Source organism: Arvicola amphibius, chromosome 1, assembly GCF_903992535.2.
Source record: "Arvicola amphibius chromosome 1, mArvAmp1.2, whole genome shotgun sequence".
NCBI lineage: Eukaryota > Metazoa > Chordata > Mammalia > Rodentia > Cricetidae > Arvicola > Arvicola amphibius.
Window position 1 is genome coordinate 68,520 of NC_052047.1, and position 24,123 is coordinate 92,642.

Genomic DNA, 24,123 nt, shown 5'->3' on the forward strand with positions numbered 1-24,123 from the left:
TAAATCAAGCTTAGGCAGGGCCACACCATTTTATTCAGTTCTTCTGTTTTATTTGAACTACTGTAACTACAGTAATTTGGTTTAATAATAAGTTCTTTATATAGATTCTTGTATGCATGGTCTGTGGACCCACGAAATGCCAGTCAGCACATTTATGGAATATCTAAAATTGGTTACCTCACTACTCACTGCTAATGTCAACTACTGTCACAGTAGGAAAGCTTTTACCCTCCTTCTTGCCCATCCTTTGTCTGTTGTGACTACAGTGGCTTTACAATTGGTCAGGGAACTCAATTCTTACACAGGTTACACTTCACTTGTAAATTCACAATAAAATCTAGAGAAGTTTGAGGATACTCATTCACTGATCTATTTCTCCTTCACACAGACCAGTCAAGGTCCAGCCTCATAAGAGTTGCAGGACTGTCTTTGCAGTACTAGGTAGCAAAGGCAGGATTAGGTATTCACATCAATTCTCAGTTACATAGTATGATGCAAGCCTGAGCTACAGGAGGCATTAATCTCAATATTAATATTAATCTCAATATCCCTAGTGCTGTTCCTCTTTAATACAGTTACTCATGATGTAGTGATCTCTCCACCTATAAAACTACTTTCACTACTACTTCATAACTATGTTTATTCTAGTTATGAATTACAAATATCAGTACTTTCTGATGGTCTTAGGCCAGTCCTGTGATAGGTTCATTTGATACCCCAAAATGATTCATGACGTACCAGGTTGAGAATCACTGCTCTAAACTGATATAAATAAAATGATGAATAAATAAACAGCACTTAAAAGTGGAATAAAATTCAAAACCTGGGAAACATTGGAAAATAGAAACAAAGAGATTATAGCAGTAATGCCTTTGAAGAAAATGAAATCTAAAATATGATAACCAATAATTGACTTCTTAAAATGATAAAAATAATTGAAAACTTAGTTATACTGACTTTGAAACAGAGTAGGTACCTCCATGGTAGGGAGAATGCCATTAGTAAGAGAATGCATGACTTTGTCCCATGTAAAATGTTAGCTGCTGAGTGCTCTAAGCTGAAACACAGAGTTACAGCCAATGGCCTGTATCTCAAGCATCTGATCTGACTTAACTATGTCAACCAGGATTGAACATATCTGCATGGGAGAGTTCACTAATTGGAAACTAAATATGTAGTAGTTCAAGCTCTCCTCCCTAAACTGTATACCCACTGGTGTCTGTCTTCATTCACATGCAAGGAATTAATGTATGATGGAAAATTACACAGAAAGTCACACACTGTGCCCAATCAGGTCTTCATTGTAATGGATTGTTGAAGGAAACGGTGGGCTGTGTCCAGCCACCCGGCTAGCTTTACCCAAAATAATTACACGGAAACTGTATTCTTTTAAACACTGCCTGGCCCATTATCTGTAGCCTCTTATTGGTTAATTCTCACATCTTCTTTTAACCCATATTTAGTAATCTGTGTAGCACCATGAGGTGTGGCTTACCAGGAGAGATCTTAACCTGCGTCCATCTCAGAGAGGAGAAGCATGGAGACTCACTATGGTGACTGCCTGAAGCATCTTTCCAACTCTCCCAGAATTCTGTTCTGTCTATTCCGCCTACCTAATTTTCTGTTCTCTTAAAGGGCCAAGGCAGTATCTTTATTAATAATGAAAGTAACACATAGACACTCCTCCATCAATGGATACCCTAGAAGCTCACTCCCTTAAACTTCATTCTGTGACCTAGTTTTTGTCCAGTCTTTTTCCCCCTTCCAGTGTACACAGTATACTGTTCCTACTCTTGTGGTCTGAAGGGAGAAGCCATGCTCCATGAAAATTTTTTTATTGTTATTGCAATGGACACACAAAGATATGACTCAAAGTGGTAATTTTAGAACTCTGTGGTGCTGCATACTTGTAATCCAAAAATATATGGTGGTTAGTCAAGAGGATAGCAAGGGTAATGCCCTGTGGGGCTACAGACAGGATTTAAATCCACCTCAATCAGTATAGGAGACATTGACTGTAAACTGTGTTTCTAAAAACTGTAAAATGCAGCTGTTCTAGAATTATTAAACTTTCATGACACACAGGTTGTGACCCTGTAATGGCCCCTTGAGCAGCATGTTAGAGGCCTTTGATTGGGAAGTGGGTCTTTTGGCTGGTTGTAAATCATGGTTGTCTCATTTTTTTATAGAAATTTACCTTAATGGCTTATTAATCCTGGTGAACAAACATTTGTATCTCATAATACTAATCTCTAACAGGCATGGTTAGCATAATACTTATCTTTGGGGAATTTGGGATGCAGCCCTCTTTCACTTAAATTCTACTCTGTGTGACTTCATGTCTCCTAAAAACTGGTAAATTCTTATACCATTAATTCTATTATCAATTATGCAATCCTACTTCAGTTTAGCAGTAGAGTTCTACTCTACACATGAGAAACCATTTACAAGCTCCACAAAATTAACTACAGATGGATCCTAAACCTAAATGTTAAAAGTGCAGAATTTCTGAAGATACTGGAGAGACCAGTAGTCTCTGAGTTTGGAAAATTTGGAGATATCTCTCTAGATGCAACAACATAAGCACTTCAGGCACCACCATTTGTGGCTCCCAATGCTGTGCTCTGTGCAGACATAGCCCAGGCAGTGAAGTTATTCAGAGGCTGCCAGAGAGTGTTGCAAGGATCACTTAGGACTACTTAGGACAAGGCAGGAACACGCTAAACTCTGTGTTTGTCCACTGGCTCCCACCCAGCCAGGGGAGAAAGCAACACACCAGCCGCAAGCCTCAGCAGGCTGCTCCACCTAGTTTGGGGACAGTGGCCCCTCACCTGCCAAGCCCAGCCACTCCTCTGCACATGGGGAGAGCAGCCATGTGCACCAAGGCTGGCCACTCCTCCCCACCTGGGGACATTGGCCCCTTAATCATCTTGGCCCACCACTCCTCCCATCTGTGGAGAGCAAACACTCACTCACCTTGGTGAAGATGCCTATGTGATAAACTCTCTTTCCCAACAGGGGAGCCCAAGCCACAGTATGTGAGACTGTGGTTTCTTCAGGAAGCACTAAACCAGAAGCCTGGCTCCTGGAGAACCCTTCCATTTGACTGGTGGGTCTGCTGGAAGCTCTGATTGGTTAGTGATGTCTGAGTGACAGAACCAACCAGGTGAGCAGAAGGGACACAGCACAGCATTTATATCACTGGCTGCTAATCTGAACACATACCTATCCCAGATTGGCTGGAGATTTATGCCAAATTCAACCTCAATCTCTTGCTAATGTAAATTAATGGTTTGGTTTTAAAGGGAAGTATACAAATTCAGAAACAGGATAATCAGACAATGTTGCACAAAAGGAACATTGGGTAACTCAAGAACATTATAAACAAAGTCGAAAATGGTGTTGGAACTGATAACCAGTTATCACCCTTCTGTGAAAAGTCTTGGGTTCTGAGGATATGAAACCAGCATTTTCCAAAGGCCCTGGCCCCACATCTTTACCAGCTCTCCCAAGCATATTCCAGAGATTAGAGACAGCTGTTATTGCTCTATACATCATTGTCTTATAGGAAAACTCTCTATATATCATTGTCTTAGAGAAAACTCCCAAAGCCTAGGCAAGTTGCAAAACTCAGAGAGGCCTAGTTTCAAGTATTTTCTAGAAGTTCTGCACTTAGCATTTGACATTTAGGTCTAAGGTCCATTTGGAGTTAATTAGTGGAAGTTGTAAATGGCATCTCATGTATCGTGCAGTATTCATAGAAACAATTGGTACCTTCCTATTATCTACGGCTCCTGCTTACAAAGGATGACCACCACCAGGTTTGCTGACTGTTAATATTCCATCACGAAAGAAAGTATCCACTCCATCTGAGTACACAGCCTCTTTTCAAGGAAACTATAGGCAATTCATCCCTAATGACATGTCACCTTGTGGTTTTAGGATTGAGGTAGAGTACATAGCCTGGGAAAGACTTGGGAAGATGTACATTCTGTGTATGCACCTAAGAGAAACCCATCTTTAAAAGTGGGAATTTACCTTGAGTGCTATCAGGCTTACATACTATGTCCACTGAGAAATGTATTGTAATGGAGAGTATATGGGCAGTGGAAGAGTAGAGAGAAGGTAAGCTCCACATATGCAGGTATGGGAGAGCCATTGTACATACTGGATGGAGACATGCCTGTGTGGCTGCTTTGGAGTATCTTACTTAGAGCTTCTATTGTTGTGAAGAGACACCATGACCATAGCAACACTTATAAAGGAAAACACTTGATTGAGGCTGACTTACAATTTCAGAGGATTTAGTCCATTTTCACATGGCAAAAAGCATGGTGGATGCAAGCAGAAATGATGCAGGAGAAAGAGCTGAGAGTTCTACATTCAGATCAGCAGGCAGCAGAAAGTGACTATGAAATACCTCAACAAGGCCACACCTCATAATAGTGCCACTATCCATGGGACTTTGGGGGCCATTTTGATTTAAACAACCCAGAATCAAAACCCTTGTAAGTACCTTTTCAACCATGCTCAATAAGTAAGCACAATAAACTCACTAGTTACCCAGGATGGACTTTGGTGAAATTGTACTTTGTATCTTCTTTGGGGCTTATGGTTATAGGCTAGAAATTGCTTCCTCCCCCTTCACAGGGGAGAAAATTCTCACAACAGATCATAAACATATTTGTTAATGTTACTACTTATCATGGTATTAGAAAAAGGAAGCAGTACATAAAAGAACATGTTAGAAGAATATAAATGTGTAAATGACCATAGTTAAAAAAGGACTTAGATGTATGAACATGATTATGACTAGATGGCTACAGGAAAAGAAGACTGGAAAGATTTTACAAGCTATGAAGGTCTGAGTAAGTTGTTTAAGGTACATAAGGATGATACTTAGGGATCATATATTTATTAAAGTTTGCAAGGTCAGATTCCAACTATTTCAAGGACTGGCTAAAATGTATGTCAAACAAAGTTTACTGAGTTGTATCTGACTATTGAAGTATTATAAAGTAGTTAAAAGTACAAAACTAGTATAAAACTGATCTTCTAGGTGTTTAATAATCATTCTTAGAGGCTATTCTAGTGTCATTAGAGGGATCGAAGGGGGAATATTTCTCTCATTTCTAAGCAAGGTCAGTGACGTCCCAAGGAACAAAGGCTATTTATTGATCATTTATTATCCTGTTCATGGATAACCCAATCAATGAATTTGAATCATTATCAAGTCTACAAAAGGAGGATCAATGTGGAAAAGATTTGTTCAAAGCTTCAAAGGAAGCTATAGCACATAAAGCAAAGCTTTTGACTTAGCCTCACATTGATGGACAACTGATAACAGAGAGACTTGAAAAATCTGAGATTCCTTCCAAGCACAAGTGACCTCTAAAGACTAGCTGATCAACTTGCCTTGACAACACAGAAAGAAAGATTAATTTTTCCACCTGCATTGGTATTCAGTACTCAAGAAGAAATTTTAATCAAAGGATAAGAGGATTGATAACAACAAAAGGGTTCACACTCCACAGACATTAGATATAAGTCTACATGGGATGTTAGTTAGATAGCAAATCTCAGTAATATTTTCTTGATAAAAAGATTCTGTTCAGATGTGAGACATCAGACCTTGGCTCCTAGAGCACCTACACACAGCAAAGAAGGACAGGCCCATGATTGTTTTAACCTCCAAATTATATGATGCTAAATACCTCTCCTCTCCCTATCCAGAAGCCACATGGGAAGGGCATCATGCTGACTTTTGGCTGATGAAACAGTTATAAAAGGATGTGACAGTTGGCTGTGGGCTCATCACTCTGGAGACCAACTGTAAGAGTTGAATGAAAACCTCTAACAGATGAAATCTATTGTGAGTCCATCAAGAATGTCTTATGGACTTTGGATATGTTAATGCTTCCCAGACAACAGTATATCTTCCCAGACAACTCTGTCTACATCTGAGAGTTTGGTCTTTATGAGAGGCTCTATGGAAGGGTATCATAAAACTACCTTCTGATGCCCCAAATTCAGCTGAAACAAACCAGATCAGTCATTGCCCCAGTCCCATAATGTTAGTTAGTGTTACCTCTTCAGAGGAAGGAGGGATAAGAACTGGAGGTAGAAATCAACTATACAATTTAGGGAAGATGAAAAACAACTCTCATGGCTCCCTATTGCCTCCCTCATGGCTCACAATCTACTTCCCAATGGTGCTCCTGATTGCTAGGCTTGCCCGAAGTCCCTCAATAGCTAGAATTTCCCAGCTGAGCCTCAAGACAGTAGCAGTTCCCCTACTAGATTAGTAGAAATCAAATGACTAAGCCAGCACAGCCCTTCCCAGCTCTGCCATTCCACCCTAGTGGAACACAGGGCTCTAGTCTGGAAAATTGGTCTTCCAGTCTCTCAGAACACTTCCTGTTCCTCTTCCAAAATATGGTGTCCCTTGTGTGTGTGTGTTCCATTACAGAGTCACTGACCAGTGTAATCAACCCTTTCCGAGACTCAGGTATTCTGAAGCCAAGCATAGGTCACATTCAAACAGCAACCCTTGATAAAGCAAAATTCATGATTTTTCTCATTTCTGGAAAGTCTTAGAGGAAAGAAAGTGATGATATAAACGATGTAATTATAATCCACAAAAATTAATCTGAAAAGGTGTAACAGGTTTGTGGTCATGTGCTCCAAAGTTTAGTGATTTATATTAGAGCACACCAAGTATTAGTAACACATTTTATCTCAGGCTGTACAGCTTAAATATGTAAAATAACAGTTCTTTTAGGCAGGGAAACACCATTTTACCCAGTTCTATTTTGGTCAGACTAGTGCACTAGTGCAACTTCTGTAATTTGGTTTCATAAGTTTGGTTCTTTATCCCAGTTCTTGATTCCTTACTCTGTGGATGCAAGAAATGGCCAGTCAGAACATTTAGCAATCATCTAAAATTGATTGACTAACTACCTACATCTTATGTGAGCTATGGTCTAAGGGGGAAAGCTTTCATGTTCCTTCTTGCCTATAACTCTCTGTGCTGGGACTATACCTGATTTATAGTTTGTCAGTGAACTCAGTTCTTACATGAGTCACTTTTTATTTGCAAATTCATAATAAAATACAGATTAGTTTGAGGCCACTCATCTATTTTCCTTCTCACTGACCACTTAAGGCCCAGCCTTGAAGCAGTTGCAGGACTCTCTCTCCAGCACTGAGCAACAGAAGCAGGATTAGGTGTTGAAAACAATTCTAAACTACATAGTGTTAGAAAGGTAGGTCTCTATAAATTCAAGGTCTGCCTTGTCCTCAAAGCTAGTTGCAAGACAGCCAAAGCTTCACAAAGAAACCCTGTCTTGAACAACAAAAATGAACTAATTTAGTTGTCTGTGGTGTGCCCAACTATAATCCAGGTATATTGGAGATAAGGTGGCCAAATCTCTCTGATTTTCTACAAGATCCTAGTCTATACACTGAGTTACAAGACAGCCAGAGATTCATAATGAGGCTATATTTAAGATAAAAAATAGAAAAGAAAAAAAGAACAAATTATTAATAAAATAAACATATTTTTGGTGTGACTAATTTGGAACAGTGATGAAGATATAAAGTGATTAATTTATCTTTGGGGTCCTAACAGGTTTAGATAAATGACAAGGGATATACACAACTAAGTTAATATAACTAAGTCATATAATGAAAGCATTCCCATCTCTAAAACCCTCCCCAAACCTCAGCTCTTGTCTCTCCTCTAAGGTGGTCAGATAAGGAGTAAATGTTTCTTCAGTAGACATGGTCTCACCTGGAGGAGTCAGTCTTTTTCCACAGTGAAATTCCCAGGGAAACTCAAATTTCACAGTGTCTACTATTTCACTAGTTGTTAGCCAAAGGAAGAAATTTAAATGTGTCTTAGAATATCCTTATTCCTGCCAGGGATTGATGGGGTGGAGACTAAAGAGCTTTACGTTCTCATGGAGACTGCAAAATGGGGGCTGCAGGGTACTGTCAGTGACAGTTAAATGAGTTGCCAAAAAAGTAAATAGTGGAAGACGTGGAGGAGGCTGGCCCACCATAGTAGAGTGGACACAGAGCACAGATGGTGCCAACTTACTTAGGTGCACCCTATGAACTGTTCTTTGGCATTTGATCCTTGGGCTTTTGCAAAGCTCCATCCATAACGATTCTTTCAACCACATCTCCATATAAGTATCTGATTAACTTACCTTACAGGTTCAGTTCAAGTCTCAGGATCTCCCTACAACCTGAATGTCATCTGCTCACCACCATTCAAAACTCCTAACTAAAGATTTTGTAGACATCAGAGAAGCACAAAATGATTCAATTCAGATAAGTCAGACTTCATGCCTGCAAGTTCCTTTTCTCTCCTTCACAGGAGGTAAAAACTCAACCTGGGGTCCATCTGACATGTGAGCTTACAGGTTCCAATAGATGCCTATTTACCACATTGGAGACAAACACATTATAAATATCCATATGTTACATATTTATTTGTGTGTTTGTGTATATTAGGATATATACAGATCTTGATGTTCCATGCTTCTTCCTGTCCCCATAGTTAAATATTTGGAACTCTTAAAGAACATGAGTTTGTAAGTACAAACAGTATAAAAAGGACATCATAATGCTTGAAAAGATTGTTAACACTGTCAAATTGATTTCTAGAGAAGAAATAGTCTTGTGTTGTAGGCACAGGATTCTTGTTCATTCCTGGCTGCCTAGACCCGAAATAATCACACAGAAACTATATTCATTAATAAACTGCTTGGCCTGTTGGCTCAGGATTCTTATTAACTAACTCTGGCATCTTAAATTAACCCATTCCTATTATTTTGTATTTTACCACAAGACTTGTGGTTTACCAGTAAGGTTCCAAGACATCTGTCTTCTTCAGCAAATACATGGAGTCTGACCCTACTTTCTCCTCCATCTCTGCTTGGAATTCCTGCCTTTCTCTATTCTGGCCTGCCATAGGACCAAAGCATCTTCTTTATTAAACAATGGTAACAAAATACATTCACAGCATACAGAGGGGAATCCCAAATCATTGTGTAGCTGATTATGCATCTTTTGGCTAAAGATCTTACCAAATATTTTATAATAAGAAGTCCTCAGTATCTTTTTCAGGTAGTCAATGTCTAATGTAATATACAAAGATTTTAATAGAATGTTGCACACAAAAAGTTTTACTCGTCACACCAGGTGGTGGTGGTGTATGCTTTTATTCCCAGCACTTGGGAGGCAGAGGCAGGGGGATCTCTGAATTCAGGACCAGCCTGGTCTACAAAACCTAGTTCAAGGACAGGCTCCAAAGACACAGAGAAATCCTGTCTCAAAAAACAAACAAAAAAAGTTTTACTCCTATATAAGGTACAAAACTCAAAACTTTATCACATTGAATACATTTATAAGTTTCCTCTGCAGTATGATTTTTTCTCAGGATTTAGATTATTCATACATGTAAATGCTTTACCACACTGATTACATTCATAGAGTTTGTCTCCCATGTGTGATCTTTTATGGATTTGAAGAGTACTGTGAATTGCAAAGGCTTCACCACACTCATTACAAGCATAAGGTTTCTGTCCAGCATATGTTAGTTCATGACTTTAAAGATAACTATGATAAACAAACCCTTTACCACAATAATTACATACATAATGTTCCTCTCTCTCCATGGGTTCTTTTATGATTTTAGAGAATATTGTGACATTCAAAGGCTTTATCACATTGATTATATTCATAGGGTTTCTCTCCAGCATGTTTTTTTTCATGTGCTTGGAGACTACTGTGACATACAAAGGCTTTACCATACTGATTACATTCATTGGGTTTTCTGTCCAGTATGGGTTCTTTCATAATGTTGAAGATGACTGTGTCGTGCGAAGGCTTTACCACACTAATTACATTCATAGGGTTTCTCTCCAGTATGGGTGTTTTTATGTCTTCGGAGATTACTCTGAGATACAAAGGCTTTACCACACTGATTACATTCATAGGGTTTCTCTCCAGTATGGGTTCTTTCATGTGTTTGGAGACTTTTGCGACATACAAAGGCTTTACCACACTGATTGCATTCATAAGGTTTCTCTCCAGTATGGGTTCTTTCATGACTTTGGAGACTTTTGTGACATGCAAAAGCTTTACCACACTGATTGCATTCATAGGGTTTCTCTCCAGTATGTGTTCTTTTATGTATTCGGAGACTACTGGGTCTTGAAAAGGCTTTACCACACTGATTACATTCATAGGGTTTCTCTCCAGTATGGGTTCTTTCATGTGTTTGGAGGCTACTGTGATATACAAATGTTTTACCACACTGATTACATTCATAGGGTCTCTCTCCAGTATGGGTTCTTTCATGTGTTTGGAGATTACTCTTACATGCAAAGGCTTTACCACACTGATTACATTCATAGGGTTTCTCTCCAGTATGGGTTCTTTCATGACTTCGTAAATAAATGTGCTGTGCAAAGGCTTTACCACATTGATTACATTCATAGGGCTTCTCTCCAGTATGGGTTCTTTCATGTTTTTGGAAACTACTGCGACATGCAAAGGCTTTATCACACTGATTACATTCATAGGGTTTCTCTCCAGTATGGGTTCTTTTATGTATTCGGAAACTACTGGGTCTTGAAAAGGCTTTACCACACTGATTACATTCATAGGGTTTCTCTCCAGTATGGGTTCTTTCATGTGTTTGGAGGCTACTGTGATATACAAACGTTTTACCACACTGATTACATTCATAGGGTTTCTCTCCAGTATGGGTGTTTTTATGTTTTCGGAGATTACGCTGAGATACAAAGGCTTTACCACACTGATTACATTCATAGGGTTTCTCTCCAGTATGGGTTCTTTCATGACTTCGTAAATGAATGTGCTGTGCAAAGGCTTTACCACATTGATTACATTCATAGGGCTTCTCTCCAGTATGGGTTCTTTCATGTTTTTGGAAACTACTGCGACATGCAAAGGCTTTACCACACTGATTACATTCATAGGGTTTCTCTCCAGTATGGGTTCTTTCATGACATTGAAGACGACTGTGCCAAATGAAGGCTTTACCACACTGATTACATTCATAGGGTTTCTCTCCAGTATGGATTCTTTCATGGCATTGAAGACGACTGTGCCAAATGAAGGCTTTACCACACTGATTACATTCATAGGGTTTCTCTCCAGTATGGATTCTTTTATGCATTTGAAGAGTATGGTGACGTGCAAAGGTTTCACAACATTGATTACATTCATAGGGCTTCTCTCTAGTGTATGTTCTTTTATGCATTTGAAGATGACTGTGATGTGAAAAAGCTTTACCACACTCATTTTCTTCATAGGGTTTCAGTCTACTATGTGTTTTTTCATACCTGTGAAGATGACGGTCACATGCAAAGGCTTTAACACATTGAGTATATACAGGAGTTTTCTCTCTAGTTTGACTTTTCTGATGCCTACAATGATAATGGTACATGTGAACGCATTGCTACATTTAATACATCGTTGAATATTTTTATCTGTTTAAATTAATTTGACAATTTAGTCCTATTTTAAAGAAGAATTATATGTTAAGGTTTAATCAACATATTTACAATCTTGTTTTTTCCCTTCATTAAGGCTTGCTTTTCATCTTTGAAGATAACTGATAACAGCCTTTATTACATGGTTTACATTTACAGAATCTTTTTTTCTGTATGAGAATTTTCAAGTATTTGAAGAAAACTGAAAAAAAACTCACAGCTTTACCACTCTTATTGCATTCATAAAGTTTTCTATACTGTGAGTGATACTACATTTCCTAAGTGAACTAAGACAAACAGAAATATTTATACAGTCTTAGTACTAATGGTGCTTTTCTGAATTGTGAGCTTCTTGATATATTAGCAATGAGACTAGAAAACCAATTACTTGTATACTTGTACATCAAATTCAACAAGTATACTCAACATGGATATTGCTAAATATCTTCTATTTGTTCTGAGAGAGAGGTAGGTTATATCGTTTCATATCCCTATGCTCATGTGGCTTGTATCCAGAGTAACATATGATATACCTACTAAAGAAAGAATAACAAACATAAGGTTTCCACATGAGTTCACACAGTTTGACTTTTTGTGATCATGAACTTGTGGTACCTGGATTAAGACCTCTCTACAACAGCTGCCCCTTGATTTGTGACTCTAACTGCCTCCTCCCTAAACTTAACACAGTCACAAGTATATGAGTTAAACTACCTTTTCTATGGACTATTAGTGTAATAGAGATATGTAAAGATATACTTATCACCTTTTCAACATGTATATCTTTATAATATGAATACTATTAAATAAATGCATTGACAATTTTATACTATAGCTCTCATTGTATTATGATTCAAATGGCAATATAGGTTAAGACATTGTTTCCTTGACTTCTTTCTTAAAAGAATGACTTGCAAATGCAGTTCACCTATCTGAAATTAAGGTATATGATTTTGTGAGAATTTAATAATCATCAATGCACTTATTATTTACACTATTGCTTTGGCTTAAAACATATAGGATACATTACAAATTCTTCAGAAGTACATATGAATCAGCTTATACATGAAAATTACCTTTCATGTCTTCTAGAACTTTGACTATGTTCTTCAATATTATGGTCTTCCCAACTGTATCCTAAAATATAGTCCCAGAAAATGTATGTTATATATTAAAAATTAGAAAAAAAATTATTGTTTCCATTTGAAGCAAACCTTAAAACCATGCCTGATTTATTTACCCTATTATTCTTTCTCAATCATATTACAAAAGAGCATCATTAACCAATGAACAGTTGTCCCCTTATTTGAAACATGAAAGATAATTCAGTCTTACCTATAGTAGTGAGGTTTCTGTAGGTCTCCAGCATCACATCTTTGTAGAGACTCTTCTGGGAAAAATCCAACAAAGTCCATTCTTCCCAAGTGAAGTCGACATGCACATCATCATAGGTCACTGCATTCTAAAATATACAATACATGTGTATAACAGAAAGCATTATTTTGACAACACTGTAAATGTATACTTCTTTGACAGTATAGTCATATAATTCTGGTGCTCCCCATACTTATTCCATGACATCATAATTTAATCACCAAGTCACTTTAGAAGCAAACTGAATAGGAGGTTCACCTCTGTCATTTCTGAACCCTTTGAATTGGACATTGCCTTGCAAGAGAAATGCCTACTAACCAACAACGAAAGATATATAAACAGATCAACAGTACAGAGTATAGATAAGAGAAATTGTAGGAATGATTAATTCCTAACTAAAAAAAATTAAATGAAAAACCTGGATGCACTGCACTGAATATACCTCTAATCCTTGCACTCAGAAGGCAGAGGCATGTATGTCTATCTGCCTCTGAGTTGAATACCAGCCTAGTCTATACAATCACTCTAGGACAGCCAGAAATACATATTAAATACCAGTTTCATATGAAAAAAGTCAAACAAATATAAAAATAGATATAGATAGAAATAACTCATAAATTTTTGCTGATGTTTTGACAAAGGTTATGCATTCACTTCAACTCTTTATTCATCTACCAGAAACCTGAAGTGCCCCAATTTAAACTGCAACATAAATAAGATTTTACTAAAAGGCACTGTGTGTTTAAAAAGTTACAAATGGACAAATGAAAACAAAAGCAATTAATACGCTGATTACAAATAACCAACACAGAGCAGGAAAGATGGCTCAACAGTAAAGAGTCCTCCTGGTCTTGCATAGAGTTGGGCTAAAGGACTTAGATAGGGAATCATAACTATCCATTATTCCAAGTTCAGGGTTTCTAGTACTATCTTTTGATCAATGTAAGAACCAGGTACTCACATGGTTCATATCCATGCATACAGGTAAAATACTCTTTTTAAAATAAAAATTAGAAATGAACAAATCAGGCAGGAAGAAGGTTATGCACCTGAAATCCAATGACTCAGAAGGCACAGCCAGTATTAATGTCATGAATACATGTCATCCTGGGACACATAATGATACTCTCTGTAAAATTTTAAAATTCAAGATATGGGTGAAGCTCAGTACAGCAGCATATGCTTGATAGGAACAAAACCATCATACAAAATAAAAAAAATCCAGGAATGCTGGCCCACCTTTAATCCCAGCACTTGGAAGTCAGAGTCAGAGAATCTTTGAGTTTGAAGCCAGCCTGGTATATAGAGCTACATTCAGGACAGCTAGGGCTACACAGACAAACTTTGTCTTCAAAAATAAACAAAAATGACCGGGCGGTGGTGGCGCACGCCTTTAATCCCAGCACTTGGGAGGCAGAGGCAGGCGGATCTCTGAGTTTGAGGCCAGCCTGGTCTACAAGAGCTAGCTCCAGGACAGGCTCTAGAAACTACAGGGAAACCCTGTCTCAAAAAACCAAAAAAATAAATAAATAAATAAATAAAATAAACAAAAATGAAAATAGTAGGCTACCAAACCACTTTAGCACCAAATAGCAGTTAATTCTACTGAATCTTATGTGATTTAGTGATAGAGTTTATGATGGTGGGGAAGTTATGACTACAAAAGAAGAAAGCTGATTGATTAGTTTTAACCAAAACACAGTAGGCACAAAGAACAGGAAATGGGTTGAGGCTATAGAAAATCATATTGTGGAATTCCCTCTGTATGCTGTGATTATCATTAGTTAATAAAAAAAACTGCTTTGGGCCTATAGCAGAGCTATAGGACAGAACTTAGGTAGGTAGGGAAAAATAAACTGAATGCTCGGAGGAAGAAGATAGAGTCAGAGACAAGTAATGTAGCCCTGCTGGAGACAGATGCTAAGAACTTTACCTGGTAAGCCACAGCCACATGGTGATATACAGATTAATACAAATTGGTTACATTAATATGTAAGAGTTAGCCAATAAGAAGCTAGAGTTAATGGGATAAGCAGTGATTTAATTAATACAGTTTCTGTGTGATTATTTTGGGATTGAGCAGCTGGGAACAAACAAGCAGCCCTCCTCACTACATCATATCACATCACAAATGAGAAATTTTATCCAGAAAGGTTCCTCCTATTAATGGTTTCACAAGCAATCAAATGAAAGTTACCAAGAAGAGGCACATGTTAAAATACATCCTCCTATCTGGGAGGGTTTTCATTCAATCAAGTACATTCTGACCTGCATCACTATAGGCTCATGGTCATCCATGAAGAAAATTAATTTAGTCACTTCAATAATACTCATAGACTGCAATAGGCCCTACACTGTTCAAATGTTCAAAGACTCTTCTGATGCTCAAGACAATCACTTGACAGTGACTTTTTGACAGAGGTTTCTGTCCCGCCTGGTCCCACAGTCATTTAGTCCCAAAGAAACACACAGAGGTCTATAGTAATTATAAACTGGTTGGCCTATTAGCTCAGGCTTCTTATTTACTGATTCTTACATCTTACATGAGTACATAATTCTCATCTGTGTTAGCCACATGGATTGGTACCTTTTATCAGTGAGGCATTTTCATCTTGTTTCCTCAGCATCTGGGTGATGACTGCTCAGAGACTTTCCTCTTCCCAGAAGTCTCCTGTTCTGATTACCCCACCTATCCTTCATGCCTGGTTACTGGTCAATCATAATTTTATTAAACCAATACAAGTGACAAATCTTTACAAGGTACAAGACTATTGTCCCACAATAAGTAACATCTTGTAAAAATCAGAAAACAAGTTATATATTTCCAACATACAATGGTACAGAATACCATTCACCCTCCAAAATAGAGAAATGGAGACATAGTGAGGGAAGACTGAACCAAGTAAATACAAGCATAGCAGGACAAACATCAAATTCTGTAGCTGTCTTAGATGCACAGGGCTTCAGTTTCAAAGGGCTTAGATGGCCCTATCCTTCCATCTTCTCATACATCTCTCTGGTTACTTCCACTCCCTATATTCAGTTAGTTCTCCATAGAAGATGTCTTATAGTTTAGGGATCTCTATATCTTGTGGTATCAAAATGCACAAGGCTGTATCAAAATACAACCCTGGCTGTTGTGGAATATTATTGTAAGATCTGTTATATTTGTTTATGTTGTGAAACAATTGTTTCAATGACACAAATATGTATTGCATTCCTTTATGTTGCATTTGTTTAATTCTGTGAAGCTGTGATATTGGGCTAGTCTAAAATAGCTGTTTGTCCTGATGAACAGTCAGTAGCTTGGTAGGAAAGTATAAGAAGGGCTGGCAGGCAGAGAGAATAAATGGGAGGAGAAATATTGGAGGGAAAAAGAAAGAATGACCAAGAAAAGGAGAAGAAAGCATGAGCCAGCCACTCAGCTACACAGCAAGCCACAGAGTAAGAAGTAAAAGAAAAATGTATACAGAATAGAGAAAGATAAAAGCCCAGAGGCAAAAGGTAGATAGGACAATTAGTTAAGAAAAGATGGATAGAAACAAGACAACATAAGACCAGGAATTTATAAGAAATAATAAGCCTCAGTGTGTGTCATTTTTTTTGAGAGCTGGGTGGCAGGCACCCAGAAGAGTAAAAACAACAACCGCAACAGGTTTCATCCTCACAGCTTCATGAAATGAACTCTCACAATCTCTTCACTGGATTTCTGACTATGAAAAACATGGATGCCAGTAACAATACTTAGTTGTAACCACAAACTAAGGACCCACTACCTTAAATTTTGATTCTTTCTTGTTTCCAGGACCAGAACATGGTGAGTGATCCTGAAAAGTTTAACTTCTTAATTGATAGACACTAACACACTTGGATCACAGGTGTAGCAGGTTTTGTATGAAGTTGCTTCCTAGGACTAGGAATCATTTTGCTTACTCCTTACATAAACTGAAGGTTTATGTGGATGGAGTCTTACTCTTAGAGCACCTTGCTAGACTTCCATTCCATGGCAAGGACATTCTCTATAATAGTAATAAACTCCTTGAAAATTCCTGCTTCTTCCATTAATTGGCTGCCACCTGAAACTACCTTTTCATTTTCATTTATTTCAGCCCCACTTGTTTTCTTTTTACTGTAGACCTGAATGAACCATCCAACAGATCCAATATTTCATTTAAGGAATCAACCCATTATTTTTTTATTGTGCTTTACTAAATTTCCAGGTGATAGGCAGAAAAAAAAGATTTTGAAGCCAAAATATCACACAAATGAGCTCTAGCTTAATCTGTTATGGAGTCTATCATTTCCAACTGAAATCCTATAATCTCAATCTTTTGTAGGAGGATGGAGCTGACTTGTTGTCCCAGCTATCTTACACCCAAAATAACTAAACAGAAATTGAATTAATTAAATCACTGCTGCCCCATTATCTCTAACCTCTTATTGGCTAACCCTCACATCTTGATTTAACTCATTTCTATTATTCTGTATATCGCCACGTGACAGTGGCTTACTGCAAAAGATTCAGCATGTCTGATTCTGGTGGCTTCATGGTGGTTCCCTGACTCTGTTTTCTTTCTCCCAGAATTCAGTTCTGTCTTCTCTGACTACCTAAGTTCTACCCTATCAAGGGCCCAAAGCAGTTTCTTTATTAACCAATGAAAGCAAAACAAAGACAGAAGGACCTCCTACACCAATCTCTACTTTCTGGCATTCCTCTTAACATTTCCACTTTCCTGGTCCTAAAAGAACAGCCAATTTAGTTCTGTGTACTACTTTCTATATTTTTTGGCACCTAAAGTCTAGATATCTATACACTCTTTCAAGAGACATCATTCCCAGGTTCTGCCTAGCAACAATATTACTTTTGGTTTTCTATTTTTTTTTTGTTCTAACTTGCATTTATGTTGTTCTGATTAAATCCTCTAACCAAAAGCAGCTCAGACAATGAGTGGTGTAATTTGACTTCATCATTTTCAAAGTTTAGGATAGAAAATCAAGCTACTAGTTGAAGGCAAAAATCCAAGGACAAAGATTGTTTCCTGGCTTTCTCTCTTGCCTAGTCACTGTCTCATTCATGCTAAAATAGCTCCCTTTTGTAGCCCAAGCCCACTTTCTTAGGGATATTGCCATCCTCAGTGGAGGAGACTTCCCACATCAATCAACATAATCTCTCCCAGATACAACAGTCTATGGCTTTTATGAACAAAGCCATTATGAACACAGTTGAGTAAATGTCCTTGTGGTGGGATCTTTTGGGAATATGTCCAAGAGTGGTATAGCTGGGTCTTGAGGTAGATTGAATCACAATTTCCTGAGGACTTCATGTTGATTTCCACATTGCCTGTACAAGTTTGCACTTGTACAAACTTGTACATTGTAACAGCAATGGATCCCATTGCTACATGTCCTTGAAAGCATTAGCTGTCACTTGTATTATGGATCTTAACAATTCTAACAGGTGTAAGATGAAATCTCATGTGGAAAGAAAAGTGAGGAGGGGAGGATGGGGAGACCCTGGGGGAATGGGATGGTTGGGATGGAGGAAGGGTGGATAGGGGTGCAGGGAAGAAGATATCTTAATTAAGGGAGCCATTTTAGGGTTAGCAAGAGACTTCACTCTAGAGGAGTTCCCAGGTATCCATGGAGATGTCCCCAGCTAGTTCCTTGGGCAGCTGAGGAGAGGGAGCCTGAAATGGCCCTTTCCTATAGCCATACTGATGAATATCTTGCATATCACCATAGAAGCTTCAACTGGCGATGGATGGAGATAGAGACAGAGACCCACATTGGAGAGCCAGACTGAGCTCCCAAGGCCCAAATGAGGAGCTGAAGGAGGGAGAACATGAGCAAGGAAGTCAGGACCGCGAGGAGTGCTCCCACCCACTGAGACGGTGGGACTGATCTAATGGGAGCTCACCAAGGCCAGCTCAACTGGGACTGAAAAAGCATGGGATCAAACTGGACTCTCTGAACGTGGCAGACAATGAGGGCTGACTGAGAAGCCAAGAACAATAGCACTGGGTTTTGATCCTACCACATGTACTGGCTTTGGGGGAGCCTGGTCTGTTTAGATGCGCACCTTCCTGGACCTGGATGGAGGGGGGAGGACCTTGGACTTCCTGCAGGGCAGGGAACCCTGACTGCTCCTTGGACTGGAAAGGGAGGGAGAGGGGAGTGGAGGGAGGGGGAGGAAAATGGGAGGTGGGGAGGAGGCAGAAATTTTTAATAATAATAATAATAATAATAATAAAATAAATTTTAAAAAGATGAAATCTCAAAGTAGTTTTGATATTAATTTCCCTGATGGCTTAAGTTGTTGAACATGTCTTCAAGTGTTTCTCAGTCACTTTAGATTGTTTTATTGAGAATTCTGTTTAGAGGTATTCCCCATTATAATTGGATTATTTGATTTGTTGTTGTCTAGTTTCTTGAATTCTTTAATATCCTAGGTGAGGAAGCCCAGAATCACATAGAAAAATATAGTATTTACTCACTTATAGTTGGATATTAACTAAAGTATAATCACAGTAATCACAGTTAATCACAGTATAATCCATAGACACAGAGAGAAGAGGCTAAGTAATAAGAACACCTCTAGGGGAGATGCATGAATCTCCCTGGTGAGCAGAAATAGAATAGATCCTGTGGGTGTACTGGAGACTTGTGGGGATGGGAAGAGGAAGGATTAGGTGAGCAAGGAAGGGACAGATGGGGAGAAGATGGGGAGATGATGGGAATAGGGGAGCTTTTAACAAGGGATGTGGAAACAGTGCAGTGAAAACTTTCTGGAACCTATAAAGGTGACCCTAGTGAGGACTCCTAGTGATCAAGAATATGGAGGCTGAACTAGCCATATTCTTCTGTAACCACATAAAGCTCCCAGTGGAACTGGGACACCAAGCCAGCCACAAAACATTCAACCCACACTTGTACTACCTGCAAGATATGCTGGGGCACTGGTGACTCAGAGCTTTCTTAGTGGCCAATAAATGACTGCTCTAACTTGAAGCCCATGCTGTAAGAGGAAGCCCATAACTGACACTGCCTACATGGCCAGGAACCAGAACTTGTATGGCTCAGAGAACAGGGGTAGAACCAAATAACAGATGACCAAGAAAAAATATCAATAAAATGATTCTTAACTATTTCCTGCTATAATCACAGCTTGGTACTTGGCCTACTTGTTATTAAAGAGGCTTCTTTCAGGGGCTGATGGAAGCCCATGCAGAGATACCTACCCAAACATTAGCTTGAGCTCTAGGAATCTTGAAGAAGGAGGGTGTGAGGATTGTAGCATTCAGTGGTTGAGGAAATCAGGAGAACATGGCCCACACAATCAACTAAATAGGGCATATAGTGGCTCAAAGAAACTGATGTAGCAATCACAGAGTCTTCATGGATCTGTGCCAGGTCCTCTGCATACATGCTATGGTTTAATTTGGGGTGTTTGTAAAACTCCTAACTGTAGGAGTCATGGTGTCTCTGACTCTTTTGTCTGTTCTTAGGACCTTTTCCTTCTATTGCATTGCCCTGTCTAGCCTTGAAGTAAGAGTTTGTGCCTGGTCTTATTGTACTTTGGTATGATTTATTTGGTTGATATCCCTGGTAGGTCTGCTCTTTTTTTAAAGGGAAAAGGAAGCAGTGGAGCTGGGACAATGGGGATTTGGTGGGGGGGGGGGGACTGGAATGAGTAGAGGAAGGGGAGAATTCAATTAGGATATATAGTATGAGAGAAGAATAAATACAAATAAAAATAAAAATCCATTTAGTCTAAGTTCAATGATCCTTATAATCTGTACCAGCCCAAACATTGCAAATGCCCAAAGTCTCTTCTGACACTTAAGACAATCTCTTGACTGTCACATGTTGTAAAATCAAAAAAAATAAATAAATATTTACAACATATAATGGCACAGGACATATTCCCATTCATAAAAACAGGAATATGACTGTGTTACAGCTCCCAACTAGACAGACTCATGTGCATGTCTCACCAGTCAGAAGAACCAATAGGCAGACCACAAGCACATGAAATTTCCACACTCCCTACATTCCCACAGACACAATCCTCCAGCAACCCTTCAGCTGCTACCCCCAAACCATGTACCCACCCCTATATCAGATGCATAGCCTCTCCCTCAAGTGCAGGCCACAACAGCCCAAAAAAGGGTAGGAAAACTGAGGTAAAGACTCTCTACTGGACCAGAACCTATGCCAGTCACCAGAAATTCACATAAGTTTCTTGTCTGTGTACTTTCTCCATTCTTTTAAGAATCCCACAACACTATGCCCAATCCCACTTCCCTCCTCTTCCCTGTGTTGTAGCCTTCAACTTGAGTGGAAACCCACACTTCTGCAAGAAGTCTATGTAGGCCACCTTCCAACTGACCTTCCTCATTCTCTCAGTCCCCCTCAACACTATCCCCAAGTTCCCTACCCCCTCCCCCTTTTCAGGCCCAAACATGGGCAGACACTCCCTGCTGGAGCAAAGGCCACACCATCTGTAAAATTTCCAGCCCTAATTTGGGATGAGAGCCCCTGTTCAACCATAGGCCACATAAAACCAAAAACTAGAGAGCAAATAGAAACCAAGGAACAAAACACCCATGCAACAAAGACAAACTGAAAAATAGGTACCTAGACCCCCAAATACCTCAAACCCAGATACCTTGACACCACCATAAAAACACAATCGACAACAGACAGAGCAATAAGTCACTACCAGATTCCAGATATCCTACTACTGTAAGCCCTGAATATTCCAACACAGTTGAAGCACAATTAAGTTAAGGCCAACTTATAAAGATGACAGAAGTCCTTAAAGAGGAAGTAAATGAATCCCATAAAGAAAGCAGAGAAAGGATAAATGAAGTATAGGAGAAAATTAATGAATTCCTTAGAGAAAGCCAAAAAGTAAATGAAGAAACAGTTGACAGAAATGAATGAATCTGTTCAAGACCATAAAATAAAAATAGGAGCAATTAAAAAAATGTGAACTGAAGGAATTATAAAAATGAAAGTCTAAGTAATCAAATAAGACCTACAGAGGCATGCTTCACCAAAAGAATACAAGACATTGAACAGAGAATTTCAGACTTTAAAAGCACGATCAAAGAAATGGATATATTAATCAAAAAAGTTAAAACTAAAATTTCCTGAAACATAACATCCAGAAAATCTGAAACACTAGGAAAAGAACAATCCTAAGAATAATAGGAAATGGAGGAGAAGAAGCTCACCCAAAAGGCACAGACAAAATTTTCAAAAAAATTCATGGTGAAAATCTTTCCTAACTAAAATGACACAGGAGAACGCAGGCCACAGAATCAACTAAGTAGCGCTCATAGGAGCTCACAGAGACTGAAATGGCAATCATGGAGCCTGCAGGAGTTTGCACCAGGCCCTCTGCATATATGTTATCATTGTGTAGCTTGGTGTTTTTGTGCAACTCCTAACAGTGGGAGTGGGGAGATGTCTCTGACTCTTTTGCCTGCTCTTGGAACCCTTTGCCTCCTACTAGGTTGACTCATTCAGCCTTTGATATGTGCCTAGTTTTATTTCAATTTGCTATGTATGGCTTTATTGATATCTCTGGGATATCTGCTCTATTATGAAGGGAAATGAAAAGTGAATGGATCTGGTGGAGGAGGGAGTAGTGGAGAGGACTGCAAGAAATGGAGGGAGGGGAACCAGAAGTTGGGAAATATTATAAAAAATGTGATGTGTGATGTCCTTCTGTACAGTGTTGCTTTTATTGGTTAATGAATAAAACTGCTTTGGCCTATGCAAGGCAGAATATAACCCAGCTGGAAGAGATATAGAGAGAGATTAGGCAGAGTCTAAGAGATGCCATATAGCTGCCAAAGCAGAAAGACACCCCCAGAACCTTATCAGTAGACCACAGCCTTGTGACAATATAGAGATTAATAGACATGGGTTAAGATGAAAGAGCTAGTTAATAAGAAGCCTGAGCTAATAGGCCAAACAATGTTGTAGTTAATATAATTTCTGTGTGATTATTCTGGTCTGGGTGTCCGGGAAATGAATAAGCAGTCTCTGTTTACAAGAAGAATAAATTTTGAAGAGAGGGAGAGAGAAATGTGGACACAGTGAGGGAAGATTGGTTCATGATAACAGTGAAACTCAGTATGGCAAACAACAAACCCTTTAGCTCTGCCTCAGACAGGTGGGGCTTCATTTTCAAAGAGCTTAGATAGTGTTATCCATGAAAAATTTTATGTATCTCTCTCTCCTTTGCTACTTCTACTTCCTGTATGTAGTTGTCTATGGCAGATATCTCATAGCTTGGGTATCTCAACATCCTATCATCTAAAAATACAACTCTGTCTTTATCTTCACAGCTTCATGCAATGAAGTCTCACAGTCTCCTCAATGGGTTTCTGACTCTGACAAACATAGATGGACACAACAGTGTTAAACTGAACTAAAGAGGAAGACCTACAAATTTTGCTTCTTTCTTTTTTCCAGAAAAAAAATACAACATGCCACCCCACACACACAATTTGGCTTCTAAGTTGTTATGGATGCTACCATGCTTGGATCAGAGTTCCACCAGCTTCTGCATGAAGTTGCTTCCTCGGATTAGGAATCAAGTTGACTATTCCTTTGATAAATTGAAGACTTGGATAGATGGGATCTTACCCTAAGTTACCTTACTAGGTTTCAAGGGATAAGAAGAGCCTTAGATTTAATGGTTCTACATGTCTTGAAATTTTCTTCCTCTTTTTCACCACAGGACTGCCACTTGAATCTTCCTAGTGTTGTTTTTCTCCACAAAACTGACTTTTTATTTCTTTCTATACCCACTCATTTTCTTGCACTGTAGACCTAAATAAATCTTCAGTAATGAACACCAAGCAGAATCAATACTTTATCTAAGAAATCACCCAGTTACTTTTTAATTTTGCCTTGCTCAATTTCTCAGGGAATGGAGAAAATAGGAATGATTTTGGAACAAAATATTATACAAACGACCCATAGATAAGGTTTTCATTGAAGTCTATTTCCCACTGAAATCCTACAAACTCCAGCTCCACTGTGTGCATTACTTTCAACACCCCCAAATTCCTAGTCCTACAAGAATAGTTAATTAAGCTCTGTGTACAGTTTTCTATGGCTTTTGCCATCTAAAGTCCTAATATCTTCCACATTCCTCCAAGAGACAACGTTCCCACATTCTACCCAGCAAGAAAATCAC

At 38.7% G+C, this 24,123-nt stretch overlaps 2 protein-coding genes across 2 annotated transcripts in view; both read right to left on the reverse strand.

The window, feature by feature from the left end:
- Positions 1-8,412: 8,412 nt before the first annotated feature.
- LOC121677280 (zinc finger protein 844-like) lies at positions 8,413-10,875 on the reverse strand. The gene is given in 2 exon segments (XM_042055537.1): positions 8,413-9,842; positions 9,844-10,875. Coding segments are annotated over 2 exon segments (1,461 nt in total). The 3' UTR covers positions 8,413-9,413.
- A 1,728-nt stretch (positions 10,876-12,603) lies between these two features.
- LOC119818460 (zinc finger protein 120-like) overlaps positions 12,604-24,123 on the reverse strand; it is a 29,994-nt gene continuing 18,474 nt past the window's right edge. The window contains exons 2-3 of the mRNA XM_038335834.2: positions 12,867-12,993; positions 12,604-12,668 (exon numbers count right to left, since the gene is read on the reverse strand). Of these exons, the coding sequence (XP_038191762.2) occupies positions 12,604-12,668; positions 12,867-12,993 (192 nt within the window). The remainder of the gene's footprint in view (positions 12,669-12,866; positions 12,994-24,123) is intronic.